The sequence below is a fragment of the Gymnoscopelus microlampas genome (assembly GCF_963454915.1).
Source record: "Gymnoscopelus microlampas genome assembly, chromosome: 13".
In the NCBI taxonomy this organism is placed as follows: Eukaryota; Metazoa; Chordata; class Actinopteri; order Myctophiformes; family Myctophidae; genus Gymnoscopelus; species Gymnoscopelus microlampas.
Genome location: NC_139950.1, coordinates 674,958 through 696,790, shown reverse-complemented (window position 1 = coordinate 696,790; position 21,833 = coordinate 674,958). Strand labels below are relative to the sequence as shown.

The window sequence follows — 21,833 nt, the reverse complement described above, 5'->3', positions numbered from 1 at the left end:
ACTATTAATTCCCCTAAAGCAATAAGAGAGCTCTACAATATTGCTGAGGCACTGGAGGAAAAGGTCCTAAGGCCCACTACTCTCCGTGGCGCTTGCTGGTTGCCATAGATGCACCGTGCGACAAAGGTATTAATTGTTATGCTTATAATTATGTCTAAAGGTTATTTGTAAGCGAGGTGCTTACAGTTACAGTATTTAGAACAGACTGAAGGCTTCAGTCTGTTTTGTCCACACCAGCGTGCAAGGGAGCATGAGCAGAGCCATGCACATAGGAGTTGTGCAGAAGCATATTTCTTGCAGGCTTCCAAAGCCAATAAAGAGTGTGTTAAGTGGGAACTAGATATCTGCTCAGAGACCAGGTCAGATAGAAACGACAGGTTATGGAGTGTATAGTGGATGTAGTGAAGGTTATAGCTACAGGGGGCAGAGAATGAGGCAGCATATGCCCTAGAAGACAACAAAAGACCATGGCGCTTTTTTAGAGCTCATTCTTCTCCTGGGAAAGTATGCTGTGATCCTGAAAGACCATCTCACTAATTGAATTGAGCATTAGTCAGTCTGGGGCAAAAGGCGGAGGTTCCCTTGTCACATTTATTTCAAAAACAACAGTCCATTCTGTCAGAGATACAGATTCAAGAATCAATTTCCAGTGACATTCAGGATGCTGGGATGTTCTCAGTTCAAATTGACACAACACAGGACATCACCTCTCCTCTCAGGATCAAAATGCTCAGTTATTCTGAGATATGTAACTACTGTGGTTAATGAGAGGCTTATTAAAGTGGTCAAGTGCAAAGAGTCTACTGGACAGTACTTTGCCGATATGCTGACAGAGGTCATCGCCAAGCTGAAATTGGACATGAGCAAGTGTATAGGAAGTGCGACAGATGGAGCATCTAATATGCAAGGTCAATAAAAAGGCTTCTCTACCCTGTTGTCCGCACAGTCCCCAAATAAGGTATATGTATGGTGCTGGCCGACACAACCCAGACAGTCATTGAAGGTGTCTCACTGCTTGCTCTCCTCAATGACATTGCAGTTTTCATCAGAGAGTCATACAAAAGGATGACTATGTGGAAGAATGAAAACCAGGACAAGCGACACAGACGACTTTCTCCAATTGGAGAGACACGGTGGGCCAAGCACAAGGCCCTGAAGAAGGAGGGGTGGGCAAATAAGACATTGCATGAGCAGGATAAAGAACCTGAATTTGAAGTGGAAGCCGCACTGCCGGAGAAAAGGCAAAGAAAGTAAAAAGTCTTAGCTGGAGAGACGGCTCATGATGAGACACTGTCTGATGCAGACCGAGCATATGAAGTCAATGTGCATAATATAATCAAGTGATGGACACAGCACTTGAGGCCATCCACAGAAGGTTTCTGTCTCATGCTACCCTGTATGCTCACTTAGCAATTCTGGACCCCAGCTAATTCTCTAAGCTCAAGACTTTTCCGTTTTTGTGGTGGTAGTAGTAATAATACATCATCACCTTATTAAACTAATGGCCTAAGTCATTTTTTCAAGGTTTTCAGGAAAAATAAAAAACTGATCCAGAACAAAACTATATGATATTTCTTAATCATTTCACCCAAAATGTTTATAACAAATTATGACTATTTAATTAGAAATAACACTGTCTGTCAGTTATGTAACATAAGAGATTGAAATAGGTTTAAATAGGATTAAATCTGACTTAGGCCAAAATAAAAAGCAAAACAAATTACAAAATGGCCTAAATCAGTAAATAATTTGGCTTAAGTCACAAAAACATGTGACTTAGGCCAAATAAAAGGCCTATTTTGTCCTAAGTCACACTAGGGAGTTAGGCCATTATACTAAAAGGGGCGTGTTTTATACTAAAAAGGGCGTGAACAGCATGATCCTTTTCTATTAGGAGTTGGGCGATTTTACCAGAGGTGGCCAGTGTCATGAGGAGCTGATTTAGGCAAAAATATCATTTCCTCAAAAAATGACTTAGGCCATTAGTTTAATAAGGTGACGACATTATTATTATTATTATTATTATTATTATTATTACCCTTATTATCACCCTTATTATTATTATTATTATTATTGTTATTCATGTATTGGTTGCCAATATAAAGTTCTGCTTGGTTTCAGTGTGTCCGTGAAAAGTGACTGGTCTCTGGATCACCCGTGTAACTTTAAAGAAGGTGGTCCTCATCCAGACTCATCATGGTGAGAAAATCTAGACAGCTGATTTAATGAACTAGATTTAAAGGCCGCTACGTGGCCTTCAAATCCAGTCCTATATTGCGCTGATCAGAGCAAGGGTCACGAGGTATTGCCATTTGAAGTGTTAAACACTGCTGACGTACCCCATATGTGTACAATTTAGTTTTTTTTTTTGTGATGATTCTCGGTCATGCCAGACCCCTGAACAGCACAGACAAGTTTGGTGCGGATTGGAGCAACAGTGTGCCTGTGGCCTGCGTGGGGGCTTGATATGGCAACTGGTGTGACTATTGTCATGGCAGACCCCCGAACAGTATTTGTAAGTATTTGCAAGTTCGGTGCGAATTGGAATGCGCCTTGCAAGTCTGCATGTTGCGTTTGCGACATCCACCGTCCACCCATTGGGCAATTTTTATATAAATTTAGGATAATGAAGACTATTGATAATAATAGAAGTTATGGAAGTTATTTTTGGGGGCACGGTGGCGCAGTCGGTAGCGCTGTCGCCTCACAGCTAGAAGGTCCTGGGTTTGATTCCCGCCAGGGACGCTGTGGGCGCTGGGGGCGTGTTCTCTCCTCCACGTCATCGGCGCCCATACCCTAGGTGGGGTTGGTGAAAGGGCCTACTCTGTGTGGAGTTTGCATGTTCTCCCCGTGTCTCCTAGGGTAGTTAATACCCTCACAAAAACATGTAGTAATCCTGGTCACTATACTGCCTCCCCTGGTCAGCCGGGGCGCCTGATGGAGGAGAAGGGAACTGGTTGGAATAACGTGTTCCTTCCACGCGCTATGTCCAACCAGGGAAACTCCCCCCTGTCGGGTGATAAGAAGCGGCCTGCTTGCTCCTCATGCATTGAAGGAGGCATGAGCTTCAGCTTGGGCTCTCCCTAGGCTGGCAGAGGGTAGGTAGTGCCCAGGATTACATAGGCAATTGGCACTGGGTGAAAAAATGTGGGTTACAAAATCGTGGGACAAAAATTATAGAAAAAAAAAATAATAATAATAGAAGTTAATTGTTGTTGATGATTTTATTTTTTGTTTTACAAATATTTTTTATAGTACATGCTAAAACAAAAGATATTTAGGGCGAATTCAGACTATGGTCCCAGGTGCGCACCCCGGACCACTTGGCAGATGTTGTGATAGTGTGAACGTTGCATACCGTTCCCCGGAACGGATCACCGTACCCGGGACTGCCTGGGGAGGTAGTCTCGGATCTGGATCATGCATACTCGAGTACGGAACGCTGCAATGTGAAGGCATCTGTACCAACAGAAGGAAGTGGACTGCAAATCATATATCATTTATATATTTTTATAACGACACATTGTTTTAGCTGGGTTATACCTTCTCATACAGTAGTTCTACTTGAATGTTGACAAGAAATAATAATCCTGCTAGAGTTTGAGTGCGAGCCGTGAAAAAACATAAACAAAAACACATTTGTAGCGAGTGATGCCGCTAGGATAAAGATACCAAGGATTAGTCTGAGACGTCACTGCTAAGTTACCAAGGATGCGCCAGTGACGTCACTGTCATATGATAATTACATTGCAAGGTTTCAAAGACCAGCACACACACTGCTTTGGTTGTGTATTGTTGTTCTTTGATTGTGTATTGTTGAGACGACGTTACATTGCAAGGTTTCAAAGACCAGCGCACACACTGCTTTGGTTGTGTATTGTTGTTCTGTTATTATTATAACTCAAGACAATGTTAGGAACACAGTCAAACTTTATTATTCACTCTAAACCATAGAGTTAATAAGATCTAAACTCTGAGAAGTGACTCTTTTTCTGTGGTGTCATTCTCTATCTCTCAAAGCCCCATAGTGCACATTGCCCCCATGAGGCACATGAGTACTATTACTGTTGTATGAAGTGTACTCGGGTACGTAAGAATCTTGGCCAATGTGGCATCAATCGGACCCAGTCTGAATCCACCCTCAGTAATTGAGGCCTATGGCCTGCTCGCAGCGAAATACTGTATGATGATGATTGACCTATATTTTTATTTCTGCAAGCTATAGGCTTTGACTAATTGGATTTACAGTAGGACAAGTTTGCATCTGTGTTACTCCTGTATCATTTTCAGCGCTTCCGTTGCACAGACTGAATGACAGACATATTTGAACATTGTGCCAACAGTCTGTCTGGAGAAACTAACGTGCAGCTGCATGGTTTTCAGGCTCCAGAAGGAGAGATCAGACTGTCCCTCTCCCAGCTGTGTGTCCATGAAGCGTGGTAAGTCTATGGATCGACCCATGAACTTCAAAAAACAGAAGATCTCTCCTGAGCTGAGGTGAGGAAGCTTGGTCATCACTGAAGACTTTAAAATGTTAAGCTGTGTTCAGATATGGATACCGTAATGTTTTGGGGAAACTAATTAACATAAGCTGCCGGCATAGGCAGTAGGACAGGAGTTCGCACAGTGAGTACAGTACTTGCTGAGATATTACTGAAAGCATGCGAGATAAGGCATTTGTGATGAGAATTCAATAGGATCCATCTGCAGGCTGGCAGTCCACACGTACAGGAGTATTTTTTAACGCATATTTTTCGTTTTTAATATCCGCGTCTACAAGGTGTATTTTAGGTGTATTAAGGTGTATTAGGTAAAACACCGCTGTCTTCGCGAGATCTATTAACAGCCGGTCAATAGTCTCGCGTGGCCAGACTGTTGCCTCCCACAATTTTCAAATGTTTCCGGTCATACAGTCTGGGACTCGGAAGCTCTGATCATGAAAAAAAAAAAGAATATAAATTGGATGTGAAGCCTCCTCCCCACTTCCTAATATAAATTTAAATCATCTAAGTGTATTTAGCTTGCTGCTTAGCAGAAATTGAAATTAAAAAGTAAAATGTAAAGATATTTTAAAACATATTTTCGTGAATGGAAGTGCCAGTTTCCTCTCTCGGATTTCGGGAGTTGTAGTTCCAGACTCTATAATAGCATTCAGAGATTGTGGAATAGTTGTGGAATAGTTGCCTGACAGGCAAATATACAGTCTACAGCTCTTCTTTGGATTTCTCAATAAAATTATACATTGAACAATGAGCTTGATGATTAAAAAACAGAAGATCAGAGAACAATTAAATACCCTACTGTAAAGATGGTTTACAGACAAATACCAGGATCCAAAGGAGGATTTTGAGGATCCAAAGGAGTTAGGTTTAGTCAGAAGCGCTTTTTAATACTTTTCATTGGTTCAATATTTGTAAAAACCCACACCCAGACGTAAAGGTTTATAGCACTGATGTTTTTATCTATTTATCTTTATTGAAAAATGGCTGGTTTCTGCCCGAGACCGGCGATATATTGAACACATGTCGCACTCAGAATATGCAAACAAGGTCATGATGTTGCCGGCATGGTGTTCACATTTGGGTTTGGCAAAGTCTTTGCCTGCAACGTTGTAGGTCCCAAGCAGGCATGAATGCCGAAACAAGATTACCGCCACTCAAAATTCAACACACGTTCACACATGACACCAAAATCAGGGGTTGACACTAAGGTCTCAGAGGCACTTGACCGTCGGGCAAGTACAGGTTTTGCTCTACTTACCCAAAGGTCATGCCCACTTGGCTGAAAAGTAAATCCTATCATTATAAAATGATTCATTAATTTTAACACTCTTTTTTTACTTTCTACTTGCATGCTTGAAACTTACATAAAAGGCATCAACCATCAAATCTTAACTGCAATCGATAACTGCCAAGTGGCGATAGACTGAGCGCGCTGCTACTTGTAGAAGGGTAGCATTGTTCTAATGAATGAATAATATTTCTCCACTCAAACGCACTTGCCCGTCGGGTAACCTGAAAGCAAATAAAACGTTCAGACAAGTGGGGACTTGTCTGAACGTTTTATTTACTTGCCACGGGCAGTCGGGCATCCGTTAGTGTCAACCCCTGAAAATCTAATATGCCGACACATTGCCTGCGAATCTTGTACTATATCTGAACGGGGCTTTATAGTATTGTTTCTGTCTTTCTCTCTGCACCTATATCTTGTTCTCTCTGTCTATCTCTGTTGTTCTCTCCAGTGAGTTGAGCTCCAGTCCACTGACTGCAGACCATGTCACATGCTCTATGTGTTCTTCCATCCTGATGGACCCAGTCTCCATCCCCTGTGGACACAGTTACTGCAAGCACTGCATCAATACCTACTGGTCCCAGCCAGGCCCTGCAGGAGACTATGTGTGCCTCCAGTGTGAGAAGAGTTACCCAACCCGTCCTGAGCTCTCTGTTAACGTAGCATTGAACTGGGCGCTGCAGGCTCTCCAGCAGACAGGCTTTGGTCCAGCTTGTGATGTTTGCTCCAGCAAAACACGCCGAGCCATCAAGACCTGTGTGACGTGTAAAGTATCCTACTGTGAGAAGCATGTCGGGCATCACTACACTGTCCGAGGAATGCAGGAACACACCCTGGTCCAGATCAGTGAAGATACAAGAATGTATCTGACCCACGGGCACATTCTGTGCTAAGTCCTGCCCCAGGATCTAACCACTTTGGAGGGACACATGCTCAAAGATTCCATTATTTCCATATTGGACCGTTAGATGGCAATGGTCAATGTGCAAATTGGCAAATTGGAGGAAAGTAAACTTTCCATAGAGTGATTGGAGGAAACAATCACAGAAATTTCCCTTTCATTTGGAAATCGCATGAGAGCGTATTATTAGACCCTTGCCAAGCCAAAGTGCAGTAACTACAGGGAACAAAATCACTGAAAAATTGGTTTAAAAGTGATTCAACTGGTCAGCCAAATGAGATATCGGCATATAAGTGATATTAAACTAATTGTACATCTGTTCTTGAGGTAATTGTTCATCCCCCAAAATCACAAAGGCTAATTTGACCTTTGGGATACACAAATAAGTGGGTGTGTCCAAAATCGTAGTTACTGCACTTTGGCTTGGCAGGGCCGTCTTGGTTTACTTATGTAATATCCATAGAGTGATTGGAGGAAAGGAAACTTTCCTTTTCCTTTTCTCCAATCACTCTATGGAAAGGAAACTTCCTGAAAACATTATCAGGAGCAGTGTCTTCCATAATGTGATGAAGAAGACGGTAGTTTTTGCCTACCAGCGTGTGTCCGTATCGGAGGCAGTGCCCTCCATATTTGACTGTAGAGGGTGGATGTTTTCATTATCGGGAACAGTGTTTCTCATAATGTATGTGTGATTTTGTTACACTAATTGTCTGTTCTTGAGGTAATTGTTCATCCCCCAAAATCACGATGTATAATGTATAAGGTATTGATACCGTTAACTTTCGGTGGATTTTATAATGTACATTTTTCTTTTTTTCTTTTTTTATCCCTCGATTTTTGTAACCCTTTTTTCACCCGGTGCCAATTTGCTAAGTGATCCTGGGCACTACACTCCCCCCACCAGCCTAGGGAGGCCAGGGCCGAGCTCATGCCTCCTTCTATGCATGAGAGCCAACTGACCTTCTTGTCACCTGACAGGGGGGAGTTTCCCTGGTTGGACGTAGCGCGTGGAAGGAACACGTTATTCCAACCAGTTCCCTTCCCCTCCGTCAGGCGCCCCGGCTGACCAGGGGGAGGCAGTATAGTGACCAGGATTACTACATGTTTTGTGAGGGTATTAACTACCCTGGGAGACACGGGGAGAACATGCAAACTCCACACAGAGTAGGCCCTTTCGGGCTTAAAAGTGATTCAAATGGTCAGCCAAATGAGATATCGGCATATACGTGGTATTACACTAATTGTACATCTGTTCTTGAGGTAATTGTTCATCCCCCCAAATCACGAAGGCTAATTTGACCTTTGGGATACACAAATAAGTGGGTGTGTTCAAAAACGTAGTTACTGCACTTTGGCTTGGCAGGGCCGTCTTGGTTTACTTATGTATTAGTTCATTTATTACTATTTACTATTTTGAGATGACCTTGCAGGTTTAAGGCTAACATTTAATTTCGATAGTGTGTTATGTAGACAAATGCCACATGGGACACATGTTGAAAGAATCAATTGTTTCCATATTGGACCGTTAGAAGAAGGCAATGGGCAATCAAAGATACTTGAGTAGCCTACATATACTTTTGTATAATTGTCTTTTGGTATTGTCCTGAAAATATGGGATACATGTCATATCCTGATGAAAATCGAACTGATCGAAACGTTGACAACAATAAATAAACAGCGCGTATACATCTACTGGTGTGCAGACTTAATTTTTCTATTTGATGAACTGTTTGTCCTGCACCTGTGGGTGCGGGAATTGAGTGGATCATGTGCGTGCACTATGTATATTTTCATACCCTCACTTCATTTACTCGCAGGGTCTCTATTTGAGCGAGGTTTCGCGGTTGTGTCCCGCCCCAAAACACGTTTTATTGTTTTTTTTGTTATTGATTGAATACTTTATTTAACAGATTTGTAAACAGTACAGAGGTACGATTTTACAATGGTTGTGAAAAGGATAACACAAAAAGCCCTATAGGGACTTGTTTTCATTGTGGACCTGGTTAAGATCTGCACGCTGCTTTGTCATAGAGTTAAAAAAAAAAAAAGTGCTTTGTGCCTATTCGATAATCGATATACATCTATAGGCTATTATCTTTATTGTCAGATGTTTTATTAAGAGTGGAGGAAATAGTTTGAACTATTGTTTGTCCTGCACCTGGGGGTGTGGGAATTGAGTGGATAATGTGCGTGCACTATGTATCTTTTCATATGTTGAGTGAGACCCTCACTTCAATTAGGCCACGTTTATTTCAGTCAAACATAGTGATGCCATAGAGGTTGTTTAAGAAGACTCATATAAGTGTTGTGTTTGTGGCTATGCGTAGACTATCATGTGCAGCATTATGGAGAAAAGAATATCTGAAGGAGCGCGTGTGAGCGTGCGTGTGTGCGTGCGTGTGTGCGTGTGTGTGTGCACGCCGCACTGTAGCTTATTCCTTTCCACAATTCTGCTCCTATTATTTATTCATTTAATAGTTAATCTGATTGGTTAAGGCTACGTCGCAACGCAATGGCCGACCCTCCATATTCGCTCCATATCAGGACAGTTTTTCGCTTGGCGTCGCCGTCAGAACGTTTGCTCGTTGGCAGTGCGGATGGGGTGTAACTATCTAATAATAAATTGAAAATGATCTACAAGCTCACAATGCGTCGGATCGAGCTTGTAGATCGGCTATTTTCAAAAGATTTGTACACATTTTATACATTTGAAAACTTGTGAAATGGGATATTCTGCATAATGAGTACTTTCTACTTTTGGTACTTTAAGTACATTTTGATACCAATACTTTTGTACTTTTATTGAAGTAAATTTAGAATTCCGGACGTTTACTTGTATTTCTATATTGCAGTATTGATACTTTTACTTAAGTACAAGATTTGAGTACTTTTTCCACCACTGCTGACTAGTGCCGGCCGTAGAAGTACGTGCAGTGACAAATATCACCGTCCCCACCCGGCTACCCTCCCCCGAACACGGGTCAATTGTGTGTAGACACTCGACAATGCCGGACGCACCATGGGGTGGATTCAAACCCCCAGCCTCCGCTGTGGTGGGCATTGGGCAGGCACTTTGCACTTTACCACTGTGCCACCCAAGCAGAGGCTCTTTATCCAGAGCCACTTACAGTGTACAAGCTATAAGATGCCAGGTCAACAATTTACTATTTAGGCATTTAACAGACGCTCTTAAGTGGCCAAAATACATTGTGATATGTGATATTACCCAAACATTTCTGGGCTTGTCGTTGACCGAGCCATCCTGCTCATCCAACTTAGGTATTTATCACACTTAAACAGGTAAGCTACTATACACGCCATTATGACGGTGAGGATTTTATGACAATCTGCAAACTATGAAATCACCATCACACAAGCACAGTGCAGGCTGAATACAGGACTCCATTGCAAAAAGAACAGGCTAAATAATTGCAAAAGAAAAAGTCTGTTTTATTGTAGGTGACAGTGCATTTTCTGCAAAAACAAGCAACCAAGAGTATACCTAGCGCTAAGGTAAAAGTGCAATATACTTTCTTAAACAGATGAGACAAAATAGCAAAATCAAATGAGCAAGAGCTAAAACAAATAAGTGCATCGACTAAACAAGATCCAATAAAACAAGACTCCACTACTGTAGAATGGACTACGATATCCTTAGTCACAGATTACCTATATAACATAATGGAAGAGCCAGTGAAAGAGTAAGTGAAATGTCATGTACTTTGTTCAACAACCAAAAACCATATCATTAAAATAAAAACAAATGCAGCTGTCATAAAATAGATGTTTAGTAGCGCTGATCCGGATAATTAATATGATCGTATGTACACCAGTTATTGCATGTCATATTATTCTACACTATATTGTAATAGTTGATATTTTATCCATAATCATTACTTCAAATATTCATATATCCTACTACTTTAATTAAAATGCCCACGCTGTGGTGTACGTCCCGGGTTGGCCAGCACACAAGCACTCCACTTACATTACATTTACAGTCATTTAGCAGACGCTTTAAGTGCATTCAACATAGGTATGGAACGAAACTACTAATCACCAGAAGTCTTAAGTGCATTATCTGCAAAAACAAGCAACCAAGAGTATACCTAGCGCTAAGGTAAAAGTGCAATATATCAGCTACCTACTTTCTTAAACAGAAACAGATTAACAAAATCAAATGAGCAAGAGCTAAAACAAATAAGTGTATCGACTAAACAAGATCCAATAAAACAATACAACAATAAAACAAGAGTTCGTACAACTAGTTAACAACAAGTAGGCCAGGCAAAGAGGAAGGGTAGTGTTTCCTGAAGAGGTGGGTTTTCAGCCTGCGGCGAAAGATGGGCAGTGACTCTGCTGTCCTGACTTTCAGATTCTTCGCAGTCCGAGTTGACGTCACCACAGCATTATCAATGGTGATGGCCATGTCTCGGTGCGGACAGCCCTTCCCTGGGAGGAACATCAGCTCGGTCTTGTCCAGGTTGAGCTTCAGGTGGTGCGTCGACATCCACTCCGAGATGTCAGCTAGACACTTGCCTCCAAACTTGCCACAGACTATTGATCCGTGCTCTGGCTAATGCCGATAGGCTTCTTTCCCCACCTTCAATGTATTTACATATTGTACAGTTAATATAAAACAACATTCTTTTTATTCAGGCACATTTGAGCCACCTTTTTGTTTGGCCGCTAGGCCCACCCTACTGCGCATGTGTGACATAGGCGCAGTGTCCCATAAAAGGGACAAGGACTGACAATGGCCATATCAGTTGGATCACTGGTATACCATAGCTGTTATTACCTCTAGTAATAATAATAATAATAATAATAATAATAATAATAATAATAATAATAATAAGGGTAATAATAATAATAATAATAATAATAATAATAATAATAATAATAATAATAATAATAATAATATAATGATGATGATAATGAATATAATAATATTATTATTATTGAAATAAAGGTATAGTCCCCACTACTTGGGGTGTTTTGTCACTGAATATGTATAGCCCATGTCTATGTCGACAGTTTGACAATGCTGCAGTAGCAGCATGTGAATCACAGGCTATTGGCCAAATGTATTACACTTTTATGTCATGTGTCCAAATATCACGAAAATAACTGAACCCTAGATCAGATTAGACACCAGCAGAACGGGGCTCCAACGTTCAAGTTCCTTCGATCGCTAACGTTGGGCAAGAGGGATTGATTCTCTTGTTGTCGCAGGACTGCGACTCTCCTAAAAAAAGTCACACACACACACACACGCGCGCGCACGCGCACACACGCGCACACACACACACACACACACACACACACACACACACACACACACACACACACACACACACACACACACACACACACACACACAGATAGTCAAGCTAAATTGTGTGGGTGCATATGTGTGTGTGAATATTTGAGGATACAGGATATTCCACTGTATTACTGTTTTACTTCTACTCAACTACATCTCAGAGGCAAATATTGTACTTTTACTCCACTCTAATATTTGAAAACTTTAGTTACTAGTTACTTTGTAGATTTTGATTATTATTACAAAACACACATTAACCACTTCAGCCCTATATGCTTTTTGGCCATTTGAAAACAGCCGATCTACAAGCTCACAAAGCGTTGCATCGAGCTTATAGATCTGCTATTTTGAAAAGATTTATACATTTGAAAAGTTGTGAAATGGGACATTCTGCATAATGAGTACTTTCTATTTTTGGTACTTAAAGTACTCAAAAAAGAGAAAAACATGCTAAGAAACAAGGTTAATGGCATGCTGTTGTTAGCAGAAAAAAGCTACCTCGATGGCAAAATTGAGGAAAATCAAAACAAACCACGTGAGCTCTGGAAGCTATTCAACAACCTACTAGGCTGCAGCAAGAAATTGAAAACCAGGTTTACAAACATAAACCTCAAGGTGAATGACACTCTCATTTCATCCAAACGGGAAGTGAGTAAAATCCTCAACATATTCTTCACGACCGTGGCCTCAGAGTTAGTTGAAAAACTACCTCCTCACTCTGGGAGTCATGGTGGAGAGTATGTTGATTCATTTTACGATAAACAGGGTGTACGCAAAGACGATTTTAAACTCTCCCCTGTGTCAACAGATGAGGTGTTTAAAAAATTGAGTGCACTCCAACAACACAGAGCCACAGGTCCCGACAACATCCCCGCTAAATTTCTAAAAGACTCAGCCGCCTCCATTGCCCCAATCATTACCCATATAATAAACCTCTCCATCATACAGGGACGGGTCCCTAACGACTTCAAAAAAGCAAGAGTGACCCCTCTGTACAAAAAAGGAAACCAATTAGACCCTGGCAACTACCGCCCTATTTCTATTCTTAGCTCCATCTCGAAAGTCATGGAAAAAATAGTCTATGAACAGGTTGATAAGTACCTTGCCGAAAAAAATCTAATTTACGAATTCCAATCTGGTTTCAGAACAAACCACTCCACTGACACATGCCTTCTCTATTTGAACGACTCTATCAAACAAGATGTCGACAAGGGCAAATATTGCGGCATGGTCATGCTGGACCTCCAGAAGGCTTTTGACACCGTTAATCACCCAATTATGATCAATAAGCTCAAAGCAATAGGCTTTGACGACACGTCGGTGAACTGGATGAGATCCTACCTGGAAGGGAGGGAGCAAGTGGTGGAAGTAAACGGCACCCAGTCCCCTCCCCTCCCAGTGACTTGTGGTGTTCCTCAAGGAAGCATACTAGGACCACTACTGTTCCTGATATATGTGAATGATATGTCTTCAGCTTGCCACTGCAAACTGTTCCTGTTCGCAGATGACTCGGCTCTGCTGGTCTCGGACAGGGACAGGCTGCAGGTTGAGAAAACCCTCAGCACTGAACTCAACAAGATCTGCATCTGGCTCTCCGACAACAAACTCTCATTACACCTGGGCAAAACTGAATCCATCCTCTTTGGGTCCAACCCTAACCTTAGAAAGGCTGAGAGTTTCACGATCAAAGTGGGTGAAAATGTTATCACAAGAAAGGAGGAAATTACCTACCTGGGTTCCATCTTGGAGGCAAACCTCTCAGGTGACAAAAACGCTGAAAAGACGATCAAAAAGGTCCACAAAATAACACGGAGGATGTGGAGGCTTGTTCATAAAGTCAGTAAGAATACTCTAAAGATTCTTGTAGGGGCCCTCATACAAGGTCATTATGATTATGCATGCACTTCATGGTATCACAACACCTCCAAGGCCCTAAAAACAAGGCTCCAAACATCCCAAAACAAACTTGTAAGGCTACTTCTTGGCCTCAATTACAAAACCCATCTAACCCCTGATCATTTTGCTAGGCTTGGATGGCTTAGGGTTGAGGACAGAGTACAGCAACTTGCTATGGGCCTGGTCTTCAAGATACACCACAACATTGGGATCCCCCTGTATTTGTCAAAATACTTCCAAAATGTTAATCAAGTCCATGATCATAACACCAGAGGCAGCTCCACAAACCATGTTCAACCCAGATTTGGCACAACAAAGGGAATGAACTCTTTTTCATGCTATTCATCTAAAATGTGGAATGCCCTACCAAAAGGAGTAAAGGAGTGTAAAACCCTACTCACTTTCAAAAATGCCCTAAAGATACACCTTCAGGAGGCTGCAATTCAAAAATGGCCCCTGTCCAAGTCCTAACCTACCCCATGTCCTAACCTAACCTACCCCCCCCCCCTCTCTTTCTTTTTTGTACATTTTTTTCACCCTTCATACCAGTAACCTGTAAACTGATTGTATGACATTCTGTATAGTAGTGTGTATATCTGTCTGTCTCTTATATGTCAACATGATTTGTGTGCATGGGGATCTCATCTTAAACAAGCTACGTGCTTAACTGAGCTATCCAGTTTAGTAGACCTTGTATTGCAAATTTGTACTTCCATGTACTGTTATGTACTGTCATGTACTGTTCTCATGTCTTACTAAATAAAGTACATCAATCAATCAATCAATCAATCAATCAATCAATCAATCAATCAAGTACATTTTTATACCAATACTTTTTTACTTTTTACTCAAACACATTTTGAATGTCAGGCTTTTACTTGAATCGGAGCATTTCTATATTGCAGTATTTACTTAAGTGAAAAATGTGAGTACTTTTTCCACCACTACTGCTTACTTGTGATCGACTGGAAGGATGGTTCCCCTTTCGTGTACAGATGATGTACCATTCTCTTCTTACCTGTAGAGGGCAGCGTAACATCATTGATGAAGAGCAATCTCACCAACACTCAAAGTTTAAGTTGTTATTGTTCACATCAGTTGATTAAAAAAAACATAAATTATCCATACATTTGACAAATTAATAGTAGTTTAAAACAGTCCCCATAACTTTGGGAAAGTATGGGGTCCATTCTTTCAATTTGTCCAGAATTTAAATCCATCCCTGATTGAGGATATCCTACGTGAAACAAAAGTTTCAGATTGAAGAATTAGATATTATTTCTGGTAGAATGTCCCCTCTACTTCTATCTCTGGTTAGTAATCGCTTGTATATATGCACACACACACATGCAAGTGATTACTTAAGCAATATTTACACGAGAGGGTGTGCTTTACCGTCATTATTGGCACGCCAGTGCGGTCAGGAACAAGGCGGAGCCGAGTTCCGCAAGCATCACTGAAGTGCCAATAATGTAGGTAAAGCACACCCTCGAGTGTAATATTGCGATTATACAACAGTTACCAACAAAACACATCCAAATGTATTCATATTGTGGGGCAATTCATAATAAAAATGCTTCGCTATTATCCGTTTTCCTGTAAATAGAAGAGTTTAGTCCCTGTAGCAGCGCTTTGAGGCACCGTCTCATCAACACAGCTGATTCCAGTAGGCTATATGCTCCGTCCGACTGTGTCACGTGGCCAGAATAACTGATCTACAAGCTGACAACGTGTCGCGATGGCGACGCGTTGTGAACTTGTAGATCGGCTATTTTCATTCCTAGACTTCTCTAATTTATTGAGTTCTTCATTTGTCATTGGAACATATGTCTCATTTGGTTTCGCGTTCTCCTTCTCATCCTCTTCTTCTAACCATTGATCAACCGTAAGTCCACCAAATAAGTCAAAACTAACAACATAGTCCATTTTGCATAGCTGTTTGTTCTCCGGTGGCGGCGGTGTGTCAGGCTACCGTCTGTTTGTTTTCCTACCGTGGGGCAGCGTGACGTCACAGCACAGCTGTGCCATATATGGTCTAATCAGGTGTGGACTGCAGTGCAGAGTGATTTATTATGTGATTAGGCCCGTGCTATCATGCTGGTTTGAAGCACGGCTAGATAGCTATTTCAACCAATCAGATTGCTTGGTCGGAACTACCTGTTGTATAATAAACAATAACATACAAGTGATTATTGTGTGTGTATGTGTGCATGCGTGCGTGTGTTTGTACCAAACAAAACCCATTACCTTCTCAGACAGTAGGCAGTGAAAGACAAATATCAGCGCCCCCTGTAGACTATTGAGGATGGTGAAGATGTAGACCACTGTCACTGTCCCGTCCTCAAACAGGAACGCCCCAAACACCCACGTCAGACCCAGCACACACAGCAGAGCTATAGCTGTCAATGTGAACTTTCTAGAGGGGAAGCAAAGGGAGAAGAGATGAGACAACCATATTAAAAGGAGAATTTCGCCAGAACGTTTTCTTACCTTAATTATGATGTTATGATTTCCTAGGACGAGTGTTATAGTACAGAACATTCATAACTAAATAACGGGTCCGCCGCAGGTAAAAACCTGCACCTATGTAGCCATGGTTCATGGTGCCGAGTCCCCCTGGTTTATAGCAGTGTTTGATTTTTGTTACATAACATTGCCAACTCTCACATAAACGTTCAGATTTCAAATATAAAGTGCTTACCCCTGAGCCACGAATGTTACAAGGCGACCCGGACCGCGATAACCGATAAGTACCCGTATTGTTCAATAAAAAGCATTTTAATCCGATCGCCGGCCATTTTCTCCTAATTGTCTCCGATACTTTCAACCATGCAACACTAATGGTTGGGAGGTGTATTGCACTCTGATACATTACAAAAAAGAAAATGGCTGGCGATAGGATTAAAATGCTTTTTATTGAACAATACAGGAGATATGGGTACTTATCGTGGTCCGGATCGCCTTGTAACATCCGTGGCTCGGGGGTAAGCACTTTATATTTGAAATCTGTTTATGTATATGTGAGAGTTGGCAATGTAAAAAAAAGCGAACACCGCTATAAACCGGGGGGACTCAGCACCATGACTGTCATGGTATGACAGTCATGTTTCAGGGCTAGCACCTATGGTGCTTGCTTTAAATCGAGTATTTTAATAGCTTTTTTTTTCCCGCGAGAGATCTGATGCTTATAATGACACAACACTATACAACGTGTCGTTCTTGAATGTCCCTCACCTTAAAGGAGAATTTTGGACTAAAGTTTTATTACCTTTTCTATGATGTTATTATATCTTAGGATGAATGGTACAGTAGAAAAACTTCATAACTCCACCCCTGGTCCGCCACAGCTTAAAAAAGGTGCGCGGATAGGCCTTAGGTTAGATCACATATTTTAATAGCTTTTTTTCTTCTTTTTTTTTGAGAGAGATCTGACGTTCATAGTGACACTGTCCAAAAAAAAAACAAAAAAAACAGAAGTCTCGCTAGACGAGATTTCAATCTCGAGATTTCAATCTCATCTAGCGAGACTTCTGTTTTTTTTGGTTGCATAGTGTTCTGTCACTATGAACATCAGATCTAACCAAAAAAAAAAAAAAAAAGCTATTAAAATAGGTGATCTAACCTAAGGCCTATCCGCTTAAACTGTAAGTGAGATTCCCCATTCTAGTGAATGAGGCAGCTTAGAGGGCTTTTAGGCTGTGGCGGACCAGGGGTGGAGTTATGACATTTTTCTACTGTACCATTCATCCTAAGATATCATAACATCATAGAAAAGGTAATAACACTTTAGTCCAAAATTCTCCTTTAAGCCGCGCTTTTGGGGGTGGCAAGACTGAAGGGTTCATGAGCTCCGGCACCTAATAGTTTACACATTAAGCACTGGTCAGGCATCATAATACATTAAAAGAGCTCATTGTGTACTTTTACCCCACCACTAGAACACTGCATTCCCAGAATACAGGCCTGGCGGCTCCTATAGAAGCTCCAGAAGTAGGACGGGAGACGACAGAGTTGAAATCAGGCTCTAGACTAGAGTTTGTCATCTGTAGAAAGTCCACGGACGGATATGAAAGATTATCTCTGCACCAGCGTTTTGTAACTGCAGCACACATTGCATTTTATGTGAGAGCTTTGTGTGGAGGGAGACTGGGAGAGAGATGGTAGTGACTGGAGGAGAAAATAATTCTATTTTAGATCAGTGGTTCTCAAAGTGGGGTCCAGGGGGTTCTAAATGAACCCTTACAGGTCTGTAAGTCTGAGAGTGTACAAAATGGTTCTATTTGTGGACTAATTCCATTTCAGCCTAATTTCAACTCTATACGAACGCATATGCGCGTGCGTCCGCACCCCAGGGGCGCAGCCATGGTTGGGCCTGGGTGGGCCGTGGCCCACATAGAGAGCTGGCCCACCCAATCGATTTTGCAAAAGTCTGTAAAATCAGGCAAAAATAAGAATTAAATAACATAACCCTAACCCAACCCTAACCCTAAAACCGAAATAAAGTAACAAAAAAACGCCCAAAATCCACGCAATAACCACAAATTTCCGCTTCGCGTGCACGCACAGGTCGGGGACACATGCGTGCCCACCCGCTCCTGCTCAGGCCCAGCCTATACTAGCGCTCTGGCTGCGCGACTGCCGCACCCACACACACACACACAGGCACACGCGCGCACACAAATGCACACATGCACATGCACACACACACACACACACACACACACACACACACACACACGCGCGCGCGCACACACACGCACGCACACACCCATACTGACTTAATGTCATGCAGGTTGGAGTGGTCTTGGTTGGGTCTGTGCTGTCGTGGTGTGTCAGAACCAGAACAGCGCGGTAGGTTCTGAACCAGCTTCCGGACGGTGACAATGAAGAAGAACACGTTAAGGACGATGATGGCAAACACAGGACCAAGGAAACTCCAGATGAAGCCGTGTTCCAGTGACAGCCAGCAGCTAACAGGGAGGGACGACACAGGGGTTCATGTTAGGGCGGCTAAGAAAGAACACAGTCATGTCAATTTGCACAAAGTGTCAAAGCGGTTTACAGACAGGACCACATTTAACAATGGAAACACAATGACAATGACTGTAAATGACAGAGGATTCTGTTATATCATACTGCGTGCGTGCGTGCGTGCGTGCGTGCTCTATCTATCTGTCTATCTATCTATCTATGTATATTAGAGATGCGGGGATCGCGGTTTTAGCTGCAGTTGCCGCGGATAAACACAGCAATGCTGCCATTGGAGAGAACATTTAGTGTTTTTTTTACAATGAAGGCACCGTTGCGGGTCCGTCAGTTGAAGTCAAGGCATCAAGATATCACAATATTTGAGTGTTACCTGTTTAAATGTGCATTCAAACAATATAGGAATGTTCACTCTACTGTAGGAGATACAGACATAGGCAGACGCACGCACGCACGCACGCACGCACGCACGCACGCACGCACGCACGCACGCACACAGGCACACACACACACACACACACACACACACACACACACACACACACAGACGCTTACTGTCGTTCGGTGCCATATCCCATAGGCCTGCTGATGGCAGATATCACCACTATGACCAGGGGTGTTCCATATCCCACAGTGTACATGTAGCGATGTCGAATGGTGGCATCAAAGACCACCTGCACCATTTTGTAGAGCAAGACCCCTTCTAGCAGCATCCAGCAAAATGTCCCCAAGAAGAAGTAATGGAGCAAGGCCGCCACAAGCTTACAACCAACCTGAAAGACAAAACTATTTCACCCACGTTTTCAACAGCAAAATTATTACCAACCCGATCGCCATAGGAGACGTTCTCATTGAACGTTTTTCAACGTTTCTCAAAATCCGTGCATAGCCGCCTCGCATCTCCCCCATTGTGACTAAACCATTTCGGAGGCGCGCAGTCTCAAGGGAATTGTCGCCGTGTGAAGGACCACCGAGCGAGCTAAAGCGAGCGAGTTGCCGTCCTGAACATTGCGACATTCCGTTGAGCCTACTCAGCGCCGTTTGAGTTACGTACCGATAGGCACAGAATCGTAATTTTGTTGTGGGGACTGCTCTACTTCCGGGTTTTTCCGGGTTGCAACTGGTTACGCCCACCGTGGGACTCCCCGTACATATGCACGGAATTCGGGAGTTTCTAGGCGACTATGCACATAATGACATGCACAAATCCGTGCAATGTACAGTATACTAATTCTCTGGCGATCAGGCTGATTATTACAGTGTGTGTCTATAGGGAAGGAATGGGGGGAAATGAATGCTGCAGGGTCCTAGCACTCGAGGATATTTAGGAACGTAAACGTCACGTACACATCCTGACGTCAACGTCAGAAGCGTTATTCATTAACGTCAAACTACATACGTAAGTATGAATACATTTCTGATCCATTTCTAGTGCCTATGTCATTTTGGTGTTTGCATTAAAATAATGTTTAATAGTGTTTAGAGAACTTGTCAAAAACACACATGTATGTGGAATGGTTATTGTAAATAATGTTTCAAAAATAACTTTTGTCTAGACTCTTAAAGGACAACTTCACCTATTTTCAACCTATCTTCATATAATTGGTCCTCACTAATACTCATGATAAAATGGTACCATTTTTTTCTACTTGGTCTGTGTCTCATAGGAGGGCTGTGGACAGTACAGAAACCTGTCTACCAGTGACATCATCATTAGGCATGATCTTTTTTTTCCAACAAGATTTCACATTTCTTATTTAGATCTTTATTAACACGAGAACGATGGCTTCTTTTATTGCATTGCAACTTTCCAGGAATAGAAAGCCTGCAGTTTCTATTAGCTTGGATTCCCCATTGATGATGTCACTGGTAGACGGGACTCTGAACTGTCCACAGCCCTCCTCTGAGACACAGACCAAGTAGAAAAAAATGTACCATTTTATCATGAGTATTAGTGAGGACCAATTATATGAAGATAGGTTGAAAATCTGTGAAGTCGTCCTTTAAGACAGGGGTCATCACCATGCTGGCTTGGGGTGGACATTCTTGTCAACATTTTATTTTTGCCACAGACATACAATATCAGTGGACAATAATATTACCAAAAACACAAAGAGAGCTAGCCCTGAATGACCCTAGTATGTCTGTAACTCTGAGAGTGTGCAAATGGAACCAAATGGGGGTCCGTGCAACTAAAACATTTGAGAACTAGTACTAGTTGGACTCCTAATGTGCCATAGTGTCGTAGTAAATCAGTGTCATACATATTCTGAAGAAAACCTGGAGACTTTCAGTAATTGGTTCTTAATGATAAAAATAAGAACATTATAATGGTGTGTAAAAAGAAAATCCAAAACTTTCCACGGGCGAGGCCAAGTCTTTGCCACGGACACATTTTGTCCGTCTACGGACATATTGATCTTAAGGTCATACAAACCTCAGATTCAGTCTGTGAAACGCCAGCGAGGAAGATCAAGTCAGCGGTAAATAGGCAGATGCAGAGGTGGAGGTGGATGGTGGTGCGGGTTCCCTTAATGGAGCGACAGAAGCTGAAGGTGAAGATGCACACTGCCAGACACAGCAGAGAGACGACAAGACCCAACATGGTCAGCACCTCCAGCTCAAAGAGCTCCTGCACAGGGAAAGAGAGCAGGTTTACTGGTAATAATAAAACATTTTATTTGTAACGCACTTTAGATTTGAAACAAATCTCAAAGTGCTACAGGTTAAAAACAAAAACAAAACAACAATAATAATAAAACAGTGAAATGAATAAACTTCAAATCAAAGTCAGCAAAACACAGTAGAAGTTTAAAAAGATAAAACAACTACATCTCTGTCTAGGCAAATGCCTTGTTAAAAAGAAAGGTTTTTAGGCCCCTTTTAAAAGTGTCAATAGACTGTGGTCCGGGAGGGCATTCCACAGTCGGGGAG

At 42.0% G+C, this 21,833-nt stretch overlaps 2 protein-coding genes across 2 annotated transcripts in view; one reads left to right on the top strand and one right to left on the bottom strand.

Moving 5' to 3' along the window:
• The window catches only part of LOC311058114 (uncharacterized protein), a gene marked incomplete at its 3' end in the record, with an annotated part of 223,736 nt that extends 217,053 nt beyond the window's left edge, over positions 1-6,683 (top strand). Inside the window, exons 4-6 of the mRNA XM_084075420.1 lie at positions 2,122-2,199; positions 4,384-4,497; positions 6,242-6,683. Coding sequence (XP_083931546.1) covers positions 2,122-2,199; positions 4,384-4,497; positions 6,242-6,683 — 634 coding nt within the window. The remainder of the gene's footprint in view (positions 1-2,121; positions 2,200-4,383; positions 4,498-6,241) is intronic.
• A 5,132-nt stretch (positions 6,684-11,815) lies between these two features.
• Positions 11,816-21,833, bottom strand: part of LOC311058113 (adhesion G protein-coupled receptor E3-like) — a gene marked incomplete at its 5' end in the record, with an annotated part of 40,069 nt that continues 30,051 nt past the window's right edge. The window contains 6 exons of the mRNA XM_084075419.1: positions 11,816-11,939; positions 14,869-14,931; positions 16,161-16,329; positions 18,692-18,883; positions 19,455-19,672; positions 21,337-21,531. Coding sequence (XP_083931545.1) covers positions 11,886-11,939; positions 14,869-14,931; positions 16,161-16,329; positions 18,692-18,883; positions 19,455-19,672; positions 21,337-21,531 — 891 coding nt within the window. The 3' untranslated portion in view covers positions 11,816-11,885. The remainder of the gene's footprint in view (positions 11,940-14,868; positions 14,932-16,160; positions 16,330-18,691; positions 18,884-19,454; positions 19,673-21,336; positions 21,532-21,833) is intronic.